The 22,421-nt window shown below is 36.7% G+C and overlaps 1 protein-coding gene across 1 annotated transcript in view; it reads left to right on the top strand.

The window, feature by feature from the left end:
* Nucleotides 1-14,661, top strand: part of ASUN (asunder spermatogenesis regulator) — an 18,959-nt gene extending 4,298 nt beyond the window's left edge. The window contains exons 6-16 of the mRNA XM_010188501.1: nt 1,235-1,363; nt 3,056-3,140; nt 5,450-5,539; nt 6,777-6,866; nt 8,255-8,433; nt 9,245-9,415; nt 9,802-9,956; nt 10,976-11,206; nt 12,490-12,629; nt 13,294-13,429; nt 14,269-14,661. Of these exons, the coding sequence (XP_010186803.1) occupies nt 1,235-1,363; nt 3,056-3,140; nt 5,450-5,539; nt 6,777-6,866; nt 8,255-8,433; nt 9,245-9,415; nt 9,802-9,956; nt 10,976-11,206; nt 12,490-12,629; nt 13,294-13,429; nt 14,269-14,308 (1,446 nt within the window). The 3' untranslated portion in view covers nt 14,309-14,661. The remainder of the gene's footprint in view (nt 1-1,234; nt 1,364-3,055; nt 3,141-5,449; nt 5,540-6,776; nt 6,867-8,254; nt 8,434-9,244; nt 9,416-9,801; nt 9,957-10,975; nt 11,207-12,489; nt 12,630-13,293; nt 13,430-14,268) is intronic.
* The last annotated feature ends 7,760 nt before the right edge of the window (nt 14,662-22,421 follow it).

Raw genomic sequence — 22,421 nt, 5'->3', positions numbered from 1 at the left:
TGTGGTAATGGTGAGGGAAAAGCTGACAGCCAGCATATTGCCCTCTAAGGTATATGCTTTGTTTTCTTGTTTTGTAGTCTTCATGCATATATGGTGTCGTCATTTTTCATTTCATTACTTAAATTTCTTGTGGTAATAATTCATGATTTATAATAATTCATTTTTTGGTGAAGTAAGCCTATTACTGACATAGAATGACAGAGTGCTTGGTTTGTGTTTTTGAGAAAGAAATGCACATTTAGGAACCTAATGGAAAGCCATCACCCTCTTGTGTTTAAGAGGTTAGTTGAGTAACTTTCCTGCTATTTGAGCATATGCCACTAGCTGTTTCCGCAAATATCTGTTACTGAATGATGTGATCATCGTTCAGCACTGCATGTTCCATGTTATCCAGACTAATGTGTTAACATTTTTAGCGTTTTGGGTGAATGGTTTCCTCATCAAACCAAAATGAGCTTTTGTGTGAGTTCTGTTGTTCTGGTGTTAGCAAACAGAATGCCTTTTAATGAAAATCATTGGAAAGCATGCATGCATATTGCAGGAATGTAGAATATTTTTGAAGTTTATAAAATACTTCAAGTAACCCTACAGGTGCTCTTAAAGATAATTTTTTGGAAAGGAGAAAGGTTACATATAAGAAATTATTCTGTATATTAACGTTTCAGTTATTTGGTAATAAAAGCATGTGAGTTCTGTGGACTTGTATGCTTAGTAGTGGTTTTTTGAAACCAAGTACGTGCAAAATATTTTGTATTATATTCTGCGATTCATTAATCTGTGCTGCACAGTATTTTAATGTGCTATGTATAAGAAAAAAATTAGTCGTCTTAACATGAAAAGCATCTAGTTCTGCACATTATTTCATAACTAAAAAGGACTATAACAGCTACCTTCCTGAGATTCTTTTCTACAAAACTGTTTTGTAGTTGTGCAAAAAAATGTGAACAGAACAGAATAAATTTACTACTACTTTCCTGTGTCGTCTTCTAATTTTTTGTCAATTTGTAGCTACTGCAACTATAACAACTGACATAATGGGCAAGGTTCTTAATGAGAATTTTTGCTGCTTTCTTTTTGGTTTCTCATGGTGTCAGGTTTTTGGGTGCTGGTTTCTTCCCCCAGTTGAATTTAGTGTTATAAATGTGCTTATTTAGTTTCATATTAATGATATTGTTAGATGATACTAGAGCCTAGTCCATTAATGCTATATATGCTCTATGTTAATTTATTTTAGCTTTCACCTGTTTTAACCAGTGAAGTGCACAGTGTCCGGGCAGGACGGCATCTGGCTACGAAACTGAATGTTTTGGTACAACAGCACTTTGATCTGGCTTCAACCACAATAACTAACATTCCTATGAAGGTAATATTGTGTCTGTAGCTTTGTGATAACTAGCTTGCATCACTTCAAAATTTGTTTGAAAACTTTTAGTGTTTATTTTAATTGAATTTTTACATTGTTTTTCTCTCCATATCATATTTTCTGTTTTGTTTTGTTGTTTTTTTTTTTTATTAGCCCACATTCAATGTCTGTGACCAGGTCAGTAAAAATAAAGAAGGGGGAAAAAAAAAGTGAAGAAGGATCACAGAACAAAATGTTGTATTGCTGAATCTCAGATTTTTGATGTAGCAATACAAGTGTTATTTCAGTTCTCTTTGTATTATTTTATATAAATACAATATTGTTTACCTCAGATTACTTTGTCTGTGATTCTTTTGTCTTTTTCTAGTTGTGTTTAGATATTCTTGACCCTTGTGCATTATAGTGGCATAGTGAGTCTTTTTTCCTCCGTTTCATTATCATACCCACCCAGCATAAAGGTGTTTGTAACTAATAGCTTATTTTTCACTAAAGGTTTTCCAGTAGGTTTTCCACTTCGAAAATCCCTAGGCCAGAAAAAGGAGGACAGGGGATATATCTAGTTAAGAAAGATACTAAATTTAACGTTGTCTGTTCAAAGTCGTGTATGTACCTATTTTAAAATATTTTTTAATATCACTCACTGGGAGGAAAATCAGTGCAACTAAGAATTTCAGGTATTATTAAGTCTACAGTAATTTTCTGGTTGGGCAGCAAGAGACAATTGAAAAACAGGTGTCCGTATTCAAACAAACAAAAAGGGCAGGGGCAGATAAACTTTCCTAATTAAAAAAAAATCATCAAGTTCCAATACTGTGAATCATTACTTGTATCTCTGAAGCTAGCAATATTGGATGGATTTTATACGTAAAAACGTGGAATTAGAAATTATTTTCACAGCTTCAATGACACTTTGACATGGGTCATGGCATAAATTTTAAGTTTGCAAATACCTTGTCTGTAACTTTCTGACCTGTGTGCTGCTGGTATGCCTCTCCCTTCTGCCTTTGTCCTCATAGTAAATAGATTATGTTGGGTTCTCTGTGTTTTTTTCTTTTTTTTTTTCTTTAAACTTGGAATAAATTACCAAGGTTACTGTTCTGTTTTCGCTAATCCTCTGCAGCTGTTTAAAGATGCAGTTTCCTCTTTACAAACATCTGGTTTTTAATTATGAATTTGCAGCTGCAAGTACACTTTTTATATATCTTAAGTGCAAGAGATTGGCAATTACTTCTCATAACTAAAAATCTCAAGAATCCAAACAAAAAAATACACACAGAACTTATTATCAATCTATTCTGCAGTGACTATTTCTTGCTACTAAGTAAGTTGTAACTGCTGGTGGTATTCAATATGTTGTAGGCTTCCTTAGCTTTACTAATTAAAGCAAAAGCAGTTAAGCCTGTTTTTTACCTATATTTTATACTATGCACACTTTAATGACATTTGTATAAAGAGGAAGCCATAAGGTATCAAAAAAGGAAAAAAAGCTGAAAAGCAGATAGCTGCATCTTTAAAGAGGTCAGAGAGCAAACAGTTTCCTCAGCATTGCAATCCTGTTGTTGTCTGATGCACTTTGTAGACTTTTTGTTTTCTTCTGGAGTGAAAGGTAAATGTAGAATCATTAATTCATAAAACCAGTGTCTTCTAGCTAAAATAAATGATATCTATTCTTTCTACCTCTCTCTTTTAAAGGAAGAACAACATGCTAACACATCAGCCAACTATGATGTGGAGCTTCTTCATCACAAGGAGGCACACGTTGACTTTTTAAAGAGTGGTAAGTAGAAATAGTCTTCTAAAAGTGGCTGTTGATCAGCCTGCTAGAAGTATTCACAAAGAAAGATTGTGAGCTATAAATTGATCTAAATTTCAGGCAAGATTAGCGTGTTTTCAGTTATTCCTTACAGCCCAAGAACTTGACTTGTAATGTTGGCATTGGAGTTTTGCTCGCTACTGGCTTATTTTAATATAGAAATAAGGAGGTAACAATGAAAAAAACAGGTCAAATTCATCAGACAAGGTTTCACATTTGTTCAGGATATTTGTGTAGGATTTGAGGGGCATGTCAACTTCCCACTGTGCTATGAAAAGTAGATGAGAACAGATGTGCTGTGATTTTACAAAAGAAAGTATCTCTTGTGGGTAGCAATTCATTGCACAATTGAGCTTTACTCTGTGTGTTAAGTAATAATAATTGACATAAATTACATCCCATAGACCTGTGTATGACAGTAATTGCTTTGGAAAATAAAATAGTTATTAGACTTTTGAGCTTTGTCGTTGTATTTGAAACGCCTAGAATCCTTTATGAATTGGTATTATTACCTAGTATTCTTCTGAGGTGAATTTTTAATAACCATTCTTATTTGTGGTTGGAAAAACAACAGTGAGCTTTATGCAAAACTATTTTGTTCAGGAATTAGTGTTTGATGTAAAATTTTGTTAATAAGTCAGGCTAAAAATTCTGTATTAGCAAAATTAAAAGCAAAGTCAAGCAGTGAAAAAGCCCTCAGCCTGTGCCAGTGTGTTGTGCAATACTTAGACTGTATGCCTTTTCAGTGCTGAAGTCTTATTTGAAGCTTTTAAATGCTTGTATACACTTTGTTTTGTCTTCTTACTGCATTGATTGTAACTTCTGTTGTATGATTCAGTACCCTTTAAAAGCTTAGTCTGATTCACTGTGTGTGTAGAATACATATGGAGTGTTAGAGACTGAGGAATAACAGGATATTAAAGTAATGAATTCAGACTCACCTGAACTTGTGTTACCATGTTGAAAGAGTAGAACTTTATTATAAGAGCTCAGAAAGAGTTTTGTAATACCTATTGGTTCAAGGAGTAAGTCTGTCAGTAAAAGCCAAAAGCAAACTCTGACTGCAGTTCCTCTTCAATTTTTTTTTTTCCAATATTTTCAAATATTTTCTTCTTGGATCCTGTAAATTTTGGTTTTTCTTATTTAAAAAAAAAATATTTCAACTGTAATAGCTCTGATACTAGGAAAGTGGGAAGGATTTCTGTGAAACGTTGCTAGAGAATTTTTAGATGAAATAAGTTTGGCCTTTAGGTATTCTGAGAGACTTTCTAAAATTATTCCAGTTATTTTAATTTAAGTGAAAAAATTCAATGTTCGCAAGTTACAAGCATGATTAATAAGCAAATAAATCTTTGAGTATATGTCTTTGATACAAAACTAAACTTCTTTTGTGAAAGATTATACTAAACTCTAACATATTACATACAATGTTGCATGCTGATATATGTGTCCAATTCCTCCCAATTACTGTGGATTCAAGCATATTGGGTGACTGCTATTGTAATTCTGAAACATCATGCAAAACTCAGTTAATTCCCTCCTGAGATGATGGGTGTCAAAGACCATGGAGAATTGGAAAACTCACTAGTAGAAACACAGTTTAATGTATTAAAGAGTATCGATAATACCTGTTTTAATGCCTTCAGGTGATTTTGGCCAGACCAGTTATCAGTGAGACATTTTAATGATAAAACATCTATGGGCAGTAAATGCGTTGAAAGTTGTTCAGATTGAATCTGACCTAGCAAAGATACTGGATGATGAGACCAAATATTTCTTTCCTCAAAAAGCCCAACTTGTCAAATGTGCCTTTAGATCAGTTTCAGTTTTGATGTTGGAATAGAATATAAACAAGAAATGATCAGCTCTAACATTTGTTAAGGATTCTGATTTCTGTGTGGAAAATTTAAAAATATATTGTCTTTAAGTCCTAGGCATTTTAAAGAAAAAAATTGGCTGTTATACATAAAGTGAAACATATCTATAGTTTTCTAAATCTTGACTCAAACCTATGTATCATACTCTGGAGCTGCACTATTTTGTTTACTGAATTAGTTTTTAAAATATATTCAACAGCTGCTGATAATAAGAATATTTTTTAAACTGTCACAACTAATAACTTTTTTGTTTGTTTAGATTATATATCTGACTTGTTTTAAAATTAGATTACGTTTTGTATATTTTGTACCTTAAAAGTTTAGAAGTTTTTTTTTGCAATAAAGGAAATATGGTTAATCATGTTATGACACACTTTTTCTGGCTTTATTTTGCAGGTGATAACCATATAGGTGGCAACAGCAGAGAAGGCACATTTAAAGAAACTGTAACATTAAAATGGTGTACTCCTCGAACAAATAGTGTGGGTAGGTAACATGGTATCTTACAAAACTGATATTCTAGATTGTATTGAAAACTGCTCTCTCTGTACACTGATAAGAATTTGAACAAGGAGTTAATTTGCTTCTTGTTAATGCTGGTTTTACCTTTTGCTCTATAAACTGTGCTGACTGCACCCTGCTTTACTAATGGTCATATGATGCTTTTCTGGTCTTGACTAATCAGTGGTTTGTGTTAAGAGATGAGAGGGGTAGTAATGTGTTTCTTGGCAGCTTTTTTTTCAATCTCCTCTCAAGTATCATTAAGTTGTTGCTTGACTACAGTGTTCAGTAATTATTTGCCCCTCTCACAGGACTGAGTATACCTTCTCAGTTCCACAGTGGTGTGTTTGTTTCTTTTAACATAGCAGCTTTGAGACATTAAGTCCTGTTTGGTTTTAAGTCTTGTTTCGGAGGAAAAACAAAATCAAAGTACTATCTCTAGTGTGGTCTTTTGAGTGCTAAGTAAAAAGCTTTGTAAGGAAATTAAATGTATTTAGTGATACTGTAAGTAGACTAGTCCCTCTATATTCACTTTCAGACCTGATTAAGGGAGAAATCTCTATCCAAATCTGAGTAAAGGAGAGAAGGACAGGAAAGATTTGGGGTAACAGAGGAGCCACCTGGCCATTCAGCTCATGTAGACTATCAGCAAGATTGTAGTATACCAGGTTGGAAGGAACCACAAGGATCACCTAGTCCAACCTGTCAAGGTAAAAGTATAGTTTAAATGAGATGAGTCAGCACCCTGTCAAGCTGACCATAAATTGAACAATGTAGGGGAATTCACCACTTCCTCTGGGAGATTGTTCCAATGTCTGATTGATCTCATGGTAAAAGAATTTCTTCCGGAGTTCACTTGGAATCTCTCCAGAATCTTTTTTTAATGTTAAAGATATGTTGACTCTTTGAACCAGCAGGTCAAAAACATAGGTAGGAGAAATAAGAGGGGGTTGACACTACAGTGAAATAATTCAAGAGATAAAGAGCAGGAGGTCCTGCTGGAAATAGGGCTTGAAAATGTATTAGGCTCTTAGAGCTGAGGGTACTGGAACGATTGCAGGCAGAAGGTGAAAGGAGCAGACTCTTAGATGAAGAGACAGCTTGACCTTTTAGTTCTGCTGATTGTGAAATAGACTTCTCCCCTTCCTTTATTTTATTTTGTAGGATGTTTTTGTTGTATGTGGATCTACAGTCTCAACTTTTCTACTCATTTATTTTTCAGAATTACACTATTGCACTGGAGCATACAGAATTTCACCAGTAGATGTAAATAGCAGACCTTCTTCATGCCTTACTAACTTTCTCCTTAATGGTAAATTTGCGTCCTTGGTTAATTATTTCCTGTTTTAATTGTTAGTATTGTGAAAAGAGCACTTAGCACGTTTTGGTATAGCAACAAATGTCTATATACTGTAAAAATCTCAAGTTAAAAATCTCAAGTTAATTTTAACATGCCATATAAATAAGAGAACAAAGTTGTTAAATGTAGTCAAAGGCAAACTTGAGTACAGAATTGTTTTGAAACTTGAAGGTGGGAGGAAAGATGTAAAGAAGGAGCAAGTATTGAATCCTGAATCCAAATGTATTAGCGGCTTCTGTCTATGCCTGATTTTTAGCAGATGCTTGGCAGCGGTAGAAAACTCTTTTAACTGGGTTATGAGCAACTAAGTATGTTAGTCCATTGAAGCAATGTATACTGGGATCAGTCAAAAAAAAGTAGGTTAGATTTAGTTATCTTTTACTTACCTGCAAGAGCTTGCCCATTGCCATGGCTGTTCTTGCTATAAGAGGTCGTCATTGAAACATGTTCAAAAGGTGAGCCAAAATTTCTTCCAAACTAGTATGTAGTCAATGTTAATTACATGTGGGATTTCTGTAAAAGTTTGCAAACAAAATTGCATTACAAACATCCTTTTAATGGAATGTTTTCTTCAATCAAGTAATTTGAATGTCTAAATAAACATACACTATTTTTTAAAATGCTACAGTTTTATGTATTTTTCTCTTAAGACTCTATACGGAAAGAGTAGTTTGAGTAATAAAAATGGTTAGAACCAAAATTAATAGTGTATGTCAGATTACCACTCTTCTGCTCTTCTGTTTTTGCTTCCTCATAACAACTAATTTATTTGGAGAATGCACCCTTTTATGCTTAGTGTATTTTACTAGAGATAAGACAAAGGCAGTTTTATTTTTCTGTCTGAAAACAGTATCCATTTTAAGCATTAAAAATAGCATCAATTGATACCTGTATACATGAGTAGGGTATTTTGTTGTTTTTTTGAAGTTGCTTTTAATGAGAGAGTTTGCTGGGGGAAAATAAGTTTAATAAATTATGTAATCTGTAATAATTAGAAATAGCAAACTGACCTTACACAATATGCCATTTTAATGTGTCCCAAATATGTATTTTTCCTAAGAATGATGTCCTACAGAGAAAGTCATTGGTTGATCCAGGAGAAAGAGGCTTTTTGATCTTTCTGTGTAAAATTTAGGAGCATATGACACTATGTACTGTGTAAAGACAGAGTAAATACTCAACTGAGACAGCTGTTTCTCGTTTAGCGAGGTGAAAACACAACTTTAATGGATTCAGTGTCTTAGTGGCTAGGTACAAACTTGCATTGTGTATATGGAGTTTTTATGAAATTTAAAATTGCAGCACACATTAACTAGTGGAACTGATCTGATTTTCAATAGGTCGTTCTGTTTTGTTGGAACAGCCACGCAAGTCTGGCTCCAAAGTAATTAGTCACATGCTCAGCAGCCATGGAGGAGAAATTTTTCTGCATGTATTAAGCAGCTCGAGATCAATTCTAGAAGATCCCCCATCAATTAGTGAAGGGTGTGGTGGAAGAGTCACTGACTACCGGATTACAGTAAGAATAATTCCTTTTTGTGGTTTTTTTCCTTTTTTATTTAAGTTGTTGCTTATCTCAGATGGCAAGAAATGTGGTGCAATATGTGCGTAAAGGAAGTGTCGGTATGCTTTTCGGGAGAGCTGGAGTGGATTACATGGTCAAACTGTTTTCTTTGTGCTACTGATGCATATCTAGTACAAAGTAGTACATCTGCTTATTGTTATACTTGCTCCATAGAACCTTTTCCATGTCACGGAAATACTTGTCTCCTGGTGAACTATGAGTATTTAAAGTTTGTTCTGATTCTAGAATAAATCTTTTCTTGGCAAGCTTTTTTTGTGAGCTGGATACACATAAGACTATATCCTGCCTGTTGTCAGAAGAATAGATTGCACGTGAACTGTTTGTACATAAATAGAAAATATGAAGTTGTCAGCTTTGAACCCTGGATATGGAGCAGACAATCATCTGGCATTCATTTTGGGGTTTTTTTTGCTTTATTTTTGTCAAGACATCCTTTGTATCTGTTGTAAACAAGCAAAAGTGGTTTCCAGAAAAACGTAACGGAAATCTTACCATACATGAACTACCTTGCAGATCTAGAAGGCCTCCACATCAAAAACCTTGCATCACTTTTTAAGTCTTATTTTTATAGAACTATTTTTGCGTTCACCCTGAATAACGTACATCTGAAAGCTCAGGGTTTTAGGGTCAAATGTAGCGGTGGGGTTGGTACACGGTTAATGATAAGACTATGCTGTTTCACCCGTTCAGTGAAAGATACTTTGTTAGAGAACTGCCTAATTGTGTCTTGTTTGGTTATCATTAGGATTTTGGTGAATTTATGAGGGAAAACCGATTAACTCCTTTTCTAGAGCCCAGATATAAGATCGATGGAAGTCTGGAAATTCCATTGGAACGTGCAAAAGATCAGTTAGAGAAACATACTCGTTACTGGCCTATGATTATTTCTCAGACTACCATCTTCAACATGCAAGCTGTAAGTAACCTGGGGGTTGTAACTTTCTGTTTTGTTCTAGATTAAGTTTCACCTTGCTGCTTGATGAAATATTAGCTCTATGATAAATAACTCACCACAAAGTCAGTTTATTTTCAGCTTTATTTTCACTTCAGTCTGTACTTAACTTCAATAGATTATTGGAATCCCATCTAAATAGGGTGGAATATTTGAATCTGACAGCTACATTGCTGTTGGGTAAAGAAAATGTGTATTTGCTTATACCTGCTCAGAGTTACTACTAAATTGAGGATAAGAGGGGGTGATTTTATTGTGTGTTGTTCCATTGCCTTTGATTTTTTTCTTCTTCCTGTTTCTCTCCTGCAACATACCCAGATTTTTTTATTGTTGACTTTTCTGTCTTACAGGTAGTGCCATTAGCCAGTGTGATTGTAAAAGAAGCAATGACTGATGAGGATGTTCTGAATTGTCAAAAAACAATATACAATTTGGTAGACATGGAAAGGAAAAATGATCCGCTGCCAATTTCAACAGTCGGTACCAGAGGAAAGGGTCCAAAAAGGTTACATGCATATCTTCTTGTTGGTGCTGGAATTCTGTCAGAAATATTGTAGTGACATTGTTTTTGTATGAGATTTTTAAAATTTGGGCAAAGTAAACTGAATTTAATTTATGTAGTAAACTAAATGCTGTGTGTACGCAAAGCAAATGCTGTAAATACTTCGCCTGCATCATTCAGGGGCTATCACAGTACTGATATTGCTGTATGTTAGGTAAAAAAACCAAAACCTACACCATTATATTAGTTGTGAGTATGTTAAAAAATATGAAAGCAAAGATAGTAATCAAGAAGGGGAAGAGATTGACACAAGCTGGGACGGAAAAAATTTCAAATTAAGAAAAAGGAAAACTTAAGCATATTATAAACAAATGATGCTTTGACATTAGGTTACATTAGAAAAGTTAAATTCTTTTGAAAAAGTTATTTAAAATATGGGCTGTTTATTCAAAACAAGCATAGAATATCGTGATATCTCAGTCATTGTGATGTGTGTGTTGTATTTCCAAGAACTGGCTGAAAAGAAATTCAGCTATGGAAGATTTGTCCACATGACTGGAAATTATTTACAGTAGCATGGTACAATTCTTTCTATTTTTTTTTATTCAAAGAATTAAATAGTAACTAATTTGCATGCCAGTACATGAATGGCTCTCTGCATATCCTGACATTGCATAGTTAGCAAACACCTGAGAGGATTCAGAAGCAAGACTCTGTGGAATTTAGGAATTTTCCTTCAGTGGACATAGTCTATTACAATTTAAACTTAACTCTGGATGTTAATTGGGAAATGATACATGCAGTGTGACTTCAGGTTTCAAGTATAACGATAAGGGGTAGTTCCAGGTGGCTAGACCTCCAGTACATGAGGACAGAGAATCTGTTTGGAATTATTTTTGGTTTTGCTTTGGGGTTGTTTTGTTTGGTTTTTCTTAAGGTCTGGTTTTTAACATTAATTTGTTCAATGGTTTAATGATTTAGGTAATCCTGTATGTAATATCTCTTTTTCTGGCCTTGCTTAGAGATGAACAGTACCGGATTATGTGGAACGAATTGGAGACCCTGGTACGAGCACACATAAACAACTCAGATAAACACCAGCGAGTCTTAGAATGTTTGATGGCTTGCAGAAGCAAACCTCCAGAAGAAGAGGAGCGCAAGAAACGAGGTAGAAAGAGAGAAGACAAAGAAGACAAGTCAGAGAAGTTGGGCAAAGACTATGAATCAGATAAGCCATGGCAAGAATCAGAAAGGTAAATTTTCTGAAGTGAAATGAAACTGTAACATAATCATTTTTGTCCTGCCCTGCTTCAAAAGGGAGAGGGATTCTGGGGAAACAGTTGCAGGGTTTAATTTGATGTATTCATGCTTGTAACCTTGGCTTACTACCAGTGAGTGTGGATCGCAGGTTTTTTTTAGATCAGTCATTGTTACCAAGCTTGGGAAATAGGCGTCTTATTATGGTGCCTGCTTATCAGACTTTTCAAATTGTTGTGCTGAGGGACATGGTGTAGTGGTGGACTTAGGGTTGGTTTGATGGTTGTACCTGATTATCTTAAAGGTCTTTTCCAACCAAAACCATTCTGCGATTCTGAGTGAACGTATTTCACAAGCAGTATGGTTCTTGGAGAAGTTGTTGACCACTGAGCAGGGACTTTGCAGCTTGAGGAGTCACTGGTTTTATCATAACCACAGCACTTACTAGACATTAAACTGCTTTATAGAAATGTAAAGCATAAATGAAAACTTGGGACAAGCAGTTATTTTCTCTTGAGCTTTAGATAGTTTAGTGTTCAGGTAGATAAACAATCCAGATTGGTTTGGTTCTTCTCATTAGTTGAATGTCAGGATTGATTGTCTGTACACCTACTGTTTATAATTCATGTTGTTATTGTAACTTGACTTAAGTGGTAAGCACCTGTCAGTCTCTTCTGTTTTCCATCATTAAACTAGTGTTCTAAAGAGATCAAAACCCACTTGTGCCAGTTAGCTGAATTTGCATGTTTTGTGCACCCTATGGTCATTTAGTGTAGGAGAACTTTTCAGCTGGATTATTGTCACCATGCCGATGATCTTTCACGCCTTTCTGTGTATGATCAAATCCTTTTGATCAATACAATTGTTTTTACTTTCACATGTGGAACAAAAAAATGAGACTGAGATAATGGGGAATTGTTATAGAATAGGTCTGAAATAATGTAGAAATGATAATAGTAAATTACGTGTTATATATTTGCTGTTACTTGGCCTTTCCTTCAAAATTCAGAATGAACAACTGTCTCAGCAGCTACAATATAAATACTGCTAACTAACTGAAGTGAAATTATATTTTAAGATCTTTCCACTTACTTAAGGCTTTATCCAGAGGATTATTTTTCTAGTCTTCCCTATTGTTTTTCACTTCATCCAAGGAGTCGAAAGAAATTTTCTTGTAATGTGGGTTGTGTATAACTTTGAGGAGCACAGAATGGTATCATGAATCATATGTGCTGCTCTAGCATATTTTCCTTCACTGTTTTTCTTCCCTCTCGAAAAGGTTAAAAGGTCTGTTGGATCGTGAGAAAGAAGAACTAGCAGAAGCTGAAGTTATCAAAGATTCCCCTGATTCTCCTGAGCCACCCAACAAAAAGCCTCTTATTACAATGGATGAAATGCCCACAGTTGAAAAGGCGAAAGGTAAACCACAAGAATTGCAACATTATTTCTTTTGGAGATGGAAGTTGTTTTTTCAGTCTATTTTCTGAAGTAGTGAGATGAGTCGTCTTGGAGTTAAAGCTAAGTCAGTGGGGATAATTTTTAATTAAACACTCAACATTGAGAAATTCTTGATAAATATTTTAATCTCAACTGGTCTGTGTAAAAAGGTATCTAGATACTGTGTGGGTCTACTGATAGGCACTTGGGTAGACAGAGGCTTGAACAAATTTCTACTGGTGCTATTTGAGCCTACTTTATGTCAAAATGCTATTAAGGACACGTATCAGAAATCACCGTTCCCCTGCTGACTAATAAATGTAAACATGCCTGAGCAGTATAGTTGGCAGAATGGGTAGTTCTCACTGATGACTTTTCCTTGGTGAGAGCTGTTATCATCTGTCAAAGTGCCTGAGCTGATGTTCAGATGCTGCATTTGAAGCAAAGTCAATCTCATGAAGCAACTACTCGGCTCTTATCACTGCATATTTTGTATTTATTTAGCCTCTATTATAAGAGTGTTTAATACTAGTGGGTTTAGTATGTTGTATCACTGTAATCTGCAATTTCTTCTAAGCCTTTATAATGATGTAATGTTTAAGAATTCAGGAGTTAAATCACTTAGACTCTCTGCTTGCAATTTTAGGACCGATGTCCTTGCTGTCTTTATGGAGCAACAGGATTAATACTGCCAACTCTAGGAAACACCAGGAATTTATTGGTCGTTTGAACTCTGTCAACAATAAAGCTGAGCTATATCAACATCTGAAAGAAGAAAATGGGTTTGTATCAGTAAATACATCACTATGATTATCTTAGCAGTAGTCAATATGCAGTATGAAGCAATACTTTAGTTACATCATTAAAAAGACTCCATACCCTTTTGAGGATTAAAATGCATAAATACATTCCTTTTTGTCTTAGTATTGATGGAGAACTATAGTAGTGTTTGCTTTTCAGTCATTAGCACCTGTGCTCAGCAAATCAAATGCTGATAGGTGGTCTTCCCTGTGCCTTAGTGATTGTCCTTCAGCGGGAACTCTTAAACCTGAGGGGGTTAAATGGTAGATAAGGTGAGATTTCTTGTGCCAGTCTGTTGCTTGCTTTAGCTTCTAAAGGAATGGCTTAATAAAAAAATATTGTTGATAATAGGGTAGTCGAATCTTGTGCTGTGCTGTAATGAAGTTGACAGTAGTTCATGTTCTACCAAAAAATACTGAAAAACCAAACCAGCCTCCTCTTAAGTAACTAGGATGGTAGTAGTCAATAATCAGTGTAAGAAGAGTGAAAACGAAGACCTTGAAACAAACTGCTAAAGCTTACATTTTAGAAATAGATTATCGTCACATAAATATGGGCTTTTGTCTGTTGATGAGGTTGATAGTGGATAGCTTTTTGTGGTTGCTGGAAAGTTTCTTTGTGGAAACCTTTCCTTTATGTACTGGTTGCTGCTTAAAGAAGTATTAAAAGGAGATAAGACTGTATGTTGGGGCCAGGGAGAGACAGGATGGGTTAGTGAATTGAAAAATACTTACTAAAAAATGTCTGATATTTTTTTTTTCTTAATCTGCTGATTGTATTCCCAATAACAAGCCTTACCAATTGTTGTCTTGCATTTCAGAATGGAAACAACGGAAAATGGAAAAACAGGCCGGCAGTGATGATTAATTTTGTTTCTCTGGACAAAACTTGGCCAAATTGCAAAAATACTTAATGCTGGAATTGATATTGGTACCATTTCAGTACAATTGTATAGCTCTGTTTTGATTGGGTTTCACAGTTTTCTATTCTTATTTTTGCTATGAAATATGAAATGCGCATATCACATTAATGAATAGTGTGCAAACAGGAGCTGTCCTGAAGTATTTTACAGTCATATTTCCAGGATGAAGAAAACCTATGCTGCCATGGACTAAATCAAGTAGTCAAACATGTCAGAGTTTGAAGTCCTTTTCCAAAAGTATTGTTTAATATTTCAAAATCAGCGATGACTGTTTGGAGAGGAAAAAAAAAAGTAATTGATAATATTGTTAATGTTGGTTCATGAATACTTTTATTTATATGAAACTTCCTCAGGAGTCCAGAATTACGGAAAAGACTGCACACTGAGTACCTCGTCACTGAGCTGAGAAAATACCAGTCTTGGTTTTAAACTAAGGGGTGGGAGGGTGAGTGGTTTTACAGGTAAAAGTTGTTGGTTTGAGAACTTTTAAAAAATGACTAGAAATTATCTTTAGAAAGCAAAGCCTTTCAGGTTGTTGTGCTGGAGTTAAGTCTTTGTAAGCAAAAGTAAAATAAAATTTTTGCTAATCATTAAATTATTTTTTAATGAAATACACGCTTTAAGACACCTGGTTTTAGGTCTAAGCTTTTTGAATCTCGTCGGGAGACTCTGAATATTAATGGCTTTGAAATGACAAAGTAGATGATCTGTCTTCAGTTTCTTTGAGTAGAGCCTCTTTTTCTCTTAATGAAGAGTAGAATTCTCAAACAGGAAAACTCTCACCCAAAGTCTGTGATCTAATCCCTTGTAAGGTTTTGGGTTGGCTTTCAAATGGGTCAGTGTGAGTGGGCTAAGGAAAGATGAAAGCTCTCCAAGTATATCACCCTTGCTCTGATCTGCATCTGTTGCCTTATTCTAGCTTGCATAAGCAACTGAAGGTCTCTCAGATTTGATAAGTTAGTTTTAAGTTCATTTAAGACACATCCTTGTGAGCTTTTCTAAAACTAAATTAATATATTCCTGTTTCTTCACCTGAAACTTTAAATACTATATTTTGTGGTGACGAGATCTGAACACAAATATCATGCAAGTATTTGCTTACCTTGGTAGTTGAGTCCATTCTTCAGCTGTACTAAAGCACAGTGTATAGTTTCAAGGTGATTATTTTGTCACTGTGACGCATATGTGTGTTTTCTCTTAGATGTTTTTAGAACCATTTTTAGAGTGGTTTTTTTTTATTTTATTTTATATCATACTCTAAAATCTTACGTAGCTTTTACAGAAGCCATATGTAATTTGAGGGATTCTGAAGTCTGAAGACTTCCACTGCGTAACTTTTTTATGAGTAATAAGGGTAGTACATTCTAGTCCAAATGGTGTTTTCGTAGATTTAGTATAATTTAAAAGTTCTTAACTTAAATCTGCGGATGTTGTCCGAGTCATTCTGGGGAGTTATACCCTCTTGATAATGGGGAGGGAGTTGGTATTTTGGTGGCTGTAAAGATGGTACCATGTGAGGCAGTCTTACTGACCTAGAATACTTCTCTTGGGAGGTAAGTGATCCTGAAGGTGCTGTCCATAACTGAGGTGAAGGTAAAGTCCTGCACTCGCGAACAGGTGCTTTGCGAGGTTTCAGGACATCCAGGTCCACATCCACCTGACTTAACTGGGAGTTTCTCTGAAACATCTCAGACTGTGATCCAGGAATCTTCCTGTGATACTTGCAAAACCAGTAAACCAGTATTACCAGAACCACCCCAACAGTGACACAAAGACTGCTTAGTAAGGCAGATGGGGTCTTCCCAACTGTGGAGTCATTTTTGTTTTGAAGTGTAGGCACAGTACTATTGAAAGACCCATCGAATGGCTTTGTATTTGGAAAGCAGACTTCACTATATGAAATGTTGAAAATTACATCAATTTTGTATTCTGGCAACATTGCTTGGAGAAAGTGTGGGCTAACATACCCATCTGACACTCTTAATTTTAATAGTGCTTCCTGGATTTCACCTTTTGCACACCAGCTGGAAGATCGGTTGACATTTGTACACAGTGAACTGTTATACCATGAGATTACTGTGGACCCAGGTTTGAGAGCTGTCACAATGATGTCTTTAGGACTGCTGGAGTTCAAATAGAGGGAGAGCTTCTCTAGAAACAGACTAATCCTTTTCCTCTCTCTCAGGAAAGAGTAGTAGCTATTTTTTGTTCTGATGGTGTAAAGGTGGCACGGTACAATTGTGGGCTTCAGAAGCTCGATGGTGAAGAATTCCCAGGCAGCCAGTCCTCCTAAATCTGTGGCAGACAGCACAAACTCTTGAGGCGAATACTGGAAATCAATGTCGAGGGGATAGCCATGCATGGTTTGCCAAGAGGCGTTAAATTGCAGCCAGCTTTCTGATCCCAATGGAGAGCCGTCAGCCTCAATGACTTGTAGAGATAACTGAGTGGAGTTGCCATCTTCCTCATCATAAAACGTGTTGGCAGGTATAGGAAAAAAGAAGAGGCATCCGATAGTTGCTGTTAAGAATTTAATGGAATGAACAACCTTTGGGGAAGTGTTTGCTTGCCCTTTAGAGAAGAGGAAGAAAAGGAAAGAATTATGAGGAAAAACAGCAATCTGATACTGAATGATAGAAAAGAAATCTTGTCAGCCTCATAGGATTATGGAGTATGTTGGCTAGAAGGGACCTCTGGAGGTCATCTTGCCAACTTCCTGCTCAAAGCAGAGCTGCAGCCAAGACAAAATGAGATCAAGCATGGCTTTGTCTACCTGAGTCTTAAAATAAGTGTTATGTTGCTCTCGATGCCTTTTGGGAAGCTACTTCTTAGGAATTTTATTGAGGGTCAACAGAACTCTCCACTGCTTTTCTTACATTATTTCCCTTTGTGATAGACATTGCAAATCATTCTTTCCTACGGAGCGAGTAACTGAGCACAACCACTTAACTACGGCATCATTTTGGAAGATGATTTGAAGATTTTTTTAAAAAATAGTTTCTCTGACTGCATTAAGATGGAGATGTGTTGGTAATCTAGAGTTTCTGTAGCATCCTTGAATGGGGATCACATACTAGTCTTTGGGAGACTTGGACTGAAGCTGCATAGGTGATAACTCTAAAATCCAATAAAGCACTCTGTTTTGTTTAATCTTTAATCTTCCCAAACACTAATACCTTATTCTAGTAACTTTATCACAATATCACAGTAGGCCTCTCAGGTGATGCATGTACTTCATGGTGGCAATTAAGTATGTCTTATTTGTAATGCTTTAAATATTGGAGAATACAGATAGTGTTCATTCCTATTATTGCAAAGTTCTAGCTTGATTTTTTTCTTTTTTGCATTTTGTAACACAGAAAGCTTATGTAAACTTCAAGGCCCTTCCTTGTATGATTAGATGGTCTAGTGAAATCCAAGTTTGGATGACAGTCCAAAGCTGCCCTGCAGGAGAGTGCCTGGTACTGTGATGCTTTACCTATCAAAGACTAGCACAGATAGTGCCTCATTGGCAGGGCTGTTATCAGGCATTACCTTGATTTGCCTGTATTCGCAACATTAAGTTTGCAGGAACCCCTGGGAGTGTTCTTGCACAAGTGAGATCCTCAGTGCATAAGCTCATGATTAGGTTTCCACATGAAGTGTCCTCTTGGGAAACAGGCACATTTCCTGAAGAAACAACTCTTAATTCTGCAAAGAATCAATCCCAGCCCTGATGTCCAAGTGCTTCATCATCAGATTCTGAAATGGAGCTCATGTATGAGGTAATTATTAAAACATGTTACTGTTTCATCGTCTATTTCCAACACTAATTATAGATTTAATTTGTTGGGGGATTTTATGAGAATATGATTGGTTTTTCTTTATACCATTGAGGTGCGTTTAGCATTGAGAATAATTTCGGATTAATCAGGCAAGCACTGGGTGTCTCAGCATCGCTCCACTTCTGGAAGTGGCAGACACCCTGCCTGGAACAGGATTACTTTGTGAGTGCTGTGCATCTGCCCAGTTTGAAGAGCTCCTATGAATATGTCAGTGGGCACCAAGTAAGTTATAGGATGATAAAATGTGGTGGAAATTTTGAAAGGAATTCTCTCCTTTAGGTGAAATTTGCTGGCAGGTTCAAGGAGTAAGGGAGAAGATAGGACAGAGGGAGTTCCAACTTGAGACAAAAACATTCTTCCTGCCATTTCTGGATCTTATTTATTTATGTTTTCTACACTTCAGGATAGGGGCCAATTTGCAAGATTGAGTGAAATAATGGCCTAGTCTTACACTCCTTATGTATTACCTAATGATAGTAATAAGGAGGGACTAATTCAGAAGGATACAATTCTTTAGGTCATAGTAGTTTGAGGACTGCATGGGTTCTAGTATAGGAAATGAGAGATGCCTTGCAAGATGGATAAAAAGGTTGATGGCAGCTGTGTTCGGAAGTAAGAACAGGAGTAAAATTCTTTTTACCTGGGGTTATATCCTGAAGCTCTTGTGAAACAGCAAATGGAGGAAGAATCCGTGCACTTTCCACAGACTGTAGTCTTTCAGATGTGGGAAACAGCAAGGTGCTTGGATCCTGGTGTGATGGTAGTAGTGTCTGAACCACCTCTGTGAAATGAGATTATTACAGTTTAAGATGAAAGACTTTAGTTTTATGTAAAAGGGGTCTTACATTAATAATTTGCTATGGGGTTGGGAATGTAGTTTAAAGGTTTTTATGGCATGTGATTGAAAACTCTTTGCCAGCATCTGCCAGCATGGCAGCATGAACCTCCTGTTCAGAAAACGGGGGAAATCTTTACCCAAGTGGCTTCTCTTACTGGAGCAGAATGATATTTTGTAACATCTCTAGATGGCCTCTGTTTACAAGAGTGATAGTAACAGTATCGTGTTAGGACTGTTATCCATTTGTGGGCTTTGATAGATGATTGCGTGGACACCTCATTGCAAACCTAAATAACCTAAAAAACCCATAACCTAAGTTGCGTTATGGGTATATACTTAACATAGGTCTAGTAAAGCTTTGCAAAGAAGATGGTTCAGAAGAGCATTAACAAGGTCAATGAGTTAAAAATAGGAGCAGTCAGGTCACTCTAGAATGAAGGAGTAGTTTGGCTCTGAATGCTGCGCTTGGTACACACGATAGATCTTAAATACTTTTTTAGAGATGTAATATAAGCTGATTCAGACATAATCCTGCAAACTTACCCAACTGATCCTACAAATTTACCGTCTCGGTAGTCTAGTATATATGTAAGCCTGAGTCAGATACATGCTGTTGGATGAGAGCGTGGACCATAAAGGGTGTCTCATCTAATTCATACTACATAGGGTACTCAACTACTACTGTGTCATTTCTGATAAATATTTATTGTTCTGTTCTTAAAAACCCTCCACAATATTCTCCAAGTATCTCTTCTAATGTTTTATTATCCTTACTGTGAGAAAGTTTATCTAATGTCGAACTAAAATCATCTTAACTGCAGTTGAAGGTCACTAGCACTGCTTCAGTTCCCAGGGATACTGACAACACTTCTTTTATCTTCTCAGCAAACTTTTACATAAACTTACATCTTTCCTCAGTCTTCTAGACTAATTATTTCAGTTTTTCCTATTTTCTAGACCTCTGACCATCCTTGTGTTTCTTCAGAGCTTTTTTAATGAGTCCACATATTTTCTTAGGATGGCCAAAGCTGGTTCTGATTGTTCAGCTGACCTGTTACCTATACCAAGCTGAGCAAAAAAACAGTGTAGCCTTATGAGAAACACTGTTGCTGATACATCCCTAGTGTGGTGGTGATGTACTTTTGCAGAAGGAACTGTATCAAGCTATTCTGTCAGGGCTCTCGGGGCAGGAAAGATGCTGAATGGAAAGCCCAATCTTAAACATACCTGGTATGCTGCTGGACAGATGAGAAATAGCATTAAATGAAGTCACCAGAGGTACTTCTACAGCATCTGACTTGATGTCTGAGATTTTGTGTGACTCCGGGATAGGCTTGGTGATATTTAGCAAAATCCTTCCCGTTCCTAGATCTCTCTCTGAATGCAATTCCTCTGTGCCTCTGGATAAAATACTTCCAGTCTGCATCTCTGTTCTGAGTATGCTGCTGCCGTAAGAAGAATGGAGTAAGTTTATTGGTCTGGATGGCTCAGACCACTCAAAGCTAGAAAAGTCTACTGGCAGAGTAAGAACTGGAGTGGTATTGGGATGGCACAGAGTGATCAGACTTGGTTCATAAGATGCTTTTGCTTGACTAGAGAAAGTGCTGTATAAGATGCTAGAAAAGCAGGCTGAGGCATCAGCACTGAAATTCAGTTTGGGATAGAGGGTCTGTGCTTCTCTCTGGGTTACAGAAGAAACTGTGCTTTTCCCTCCAGCAAATGGAAACCCACTGTGCTGTGGGATGGTCATAAAGGGTTTAGGTACCTGTTCATAGTCATTAGCAAACACAGGTGGAAATGTGTCATTGATGGGAAATATGAAGTCAGACAAAGTTGTGGCTCTTACTGAAGCTTTTGGAAATAGTGAAGGGAGTGTTTCTGGAGAGAGGGATGCACTAGAAAGCATTTCAAGTTCTGGAAAGTGGCTTTTTGCCTTGTTGCTGTAATCTGGCACTTCTAGTACTGACATTGCTTCTGGCAAAAATTCATTAAATTCTGTCTCAAAAGGAAGTGCCTCTGCTGAGCTCTGAGGCCATTCATGAAGAGCATTTATCACCCAAGTGTACATTGGCCTGGAAAGCTGGTCTGTGTCTGAAGTGATGTCCTGTAGAACATGGTATGTGGGTACTTCTGATTTACTAGAAAGGAAATACGACTCTGACTTAGACAAGTGAGGCTCCAGCTGCTCTAGCCGCAAGTACGTGCCAGAAGCTCTAGAAGGCAGCACTTCCAGTTCAGTGAAGAGAAGCATTGTTTTTGTAATCAGTGAAGGTGAAAGATCTGGAAAATTAGAGTCTGCAAACATAATGGATGCTGGTGGGTTAGTTGGCATGTCCCATGCTGAGCCCATTTCTAAGGTGACCAAACTTTCTTGACTTATAATAGGGATATTATTCTGCATCTTGTAACTTGCCATTGTTGCACTTTCTTCACAGAAAGATGATAAACTCCAAGTAGGTGATACCACAAGTTGTGTGAGTAAGCGGCTTGGCACGGTAGAGGAAAAATGTCTGGAAGCATCTCCTGCAGCTTGTCTCTGGGTAATTCTGATTGGTTTTACTGTAGGTGTTGGCGTGATCATTAATTGCCTACGTTGTCGTCTTGGAGACTTTCTTTCATAATCACCTCTGCTAAGTATTCTCCATCCTGCAATTTCATACCTTAGCAGCTGTGAGAGGTGATGTGAGTCAATGTTGTGTTGCAGGACTTGGATGTATTCGTGGAGCATGGCAAACCCTCCACACTTCACAGGCCAGGAGAGTCCTACATAATGGTTCACTGTAAAGTTGATGTGCCCAGAGTCTTCAGCCAGTACGGTCAGGCTCTGTGAGCCTCTGTGTGCCAAATCTGTGTGCTGCAACAGGGTTAGTAGGGAGGAATCCAGGTGGAGATACTCAGCCATCGTGCACACGATGTAGAGGCGTTCCTGTGCTTCCAAGGTTTCTGCTTCAGTAAGGAGAATGATTTCAGCAGAAGTGATGGGAACTTCCTTCCCACACCTGATATTGAAAGTCCAAAATTGCATTGGTTAAGAGTTATTTATCTGCTGCCCTGTTTTTGTGAAGTTACCTGTTTGGATTTAGTCTATCCTCTTATGCACATGCATCACTCAAAATTTTATCTCTTAGTCCAAAAATTCCTCCTACTGGATATATGAATGTTACCCATTCCATTAACCAGGGAGCACTAAGTTTAATCCCATTGCTTGTGTAGAACACAGCAGGAAGATCTGAATTTACCAAACACCATTCTCATTATGTGGACTTGGAAGTAATTAACTCAAGAAAGATTCTCAGCCCATTAGACATCAAATGTAGCTACTTACATTAAGAAAGTACCGTCAGTGGAAATAAACAGTGTCTTATGGATGCAATTCAGAGCCTCTCTGG

This window comes from Mesitornis unicolor, unplaced genomic scaffold (genome assembly GCF_000695765.1).
Source record: "Mesitornis unicolor isolate BGI_N332 unplaced genomic scaffold, ASM69576v1 scaffold40167, whole genome shotgun sequence".
Taxonomy (NCBI): Eukaryota; Metazoa; Chordata; class Aves; order Mesitornithiformes; family Mesitornithidae; genus Mesitornis; species Mesitornis unicolor.
The sequence above is the reverse complement of the archived record's forward strand: the minus strand, read 5'-3'. Positions and strand labels throughout refer to the sequence as shown.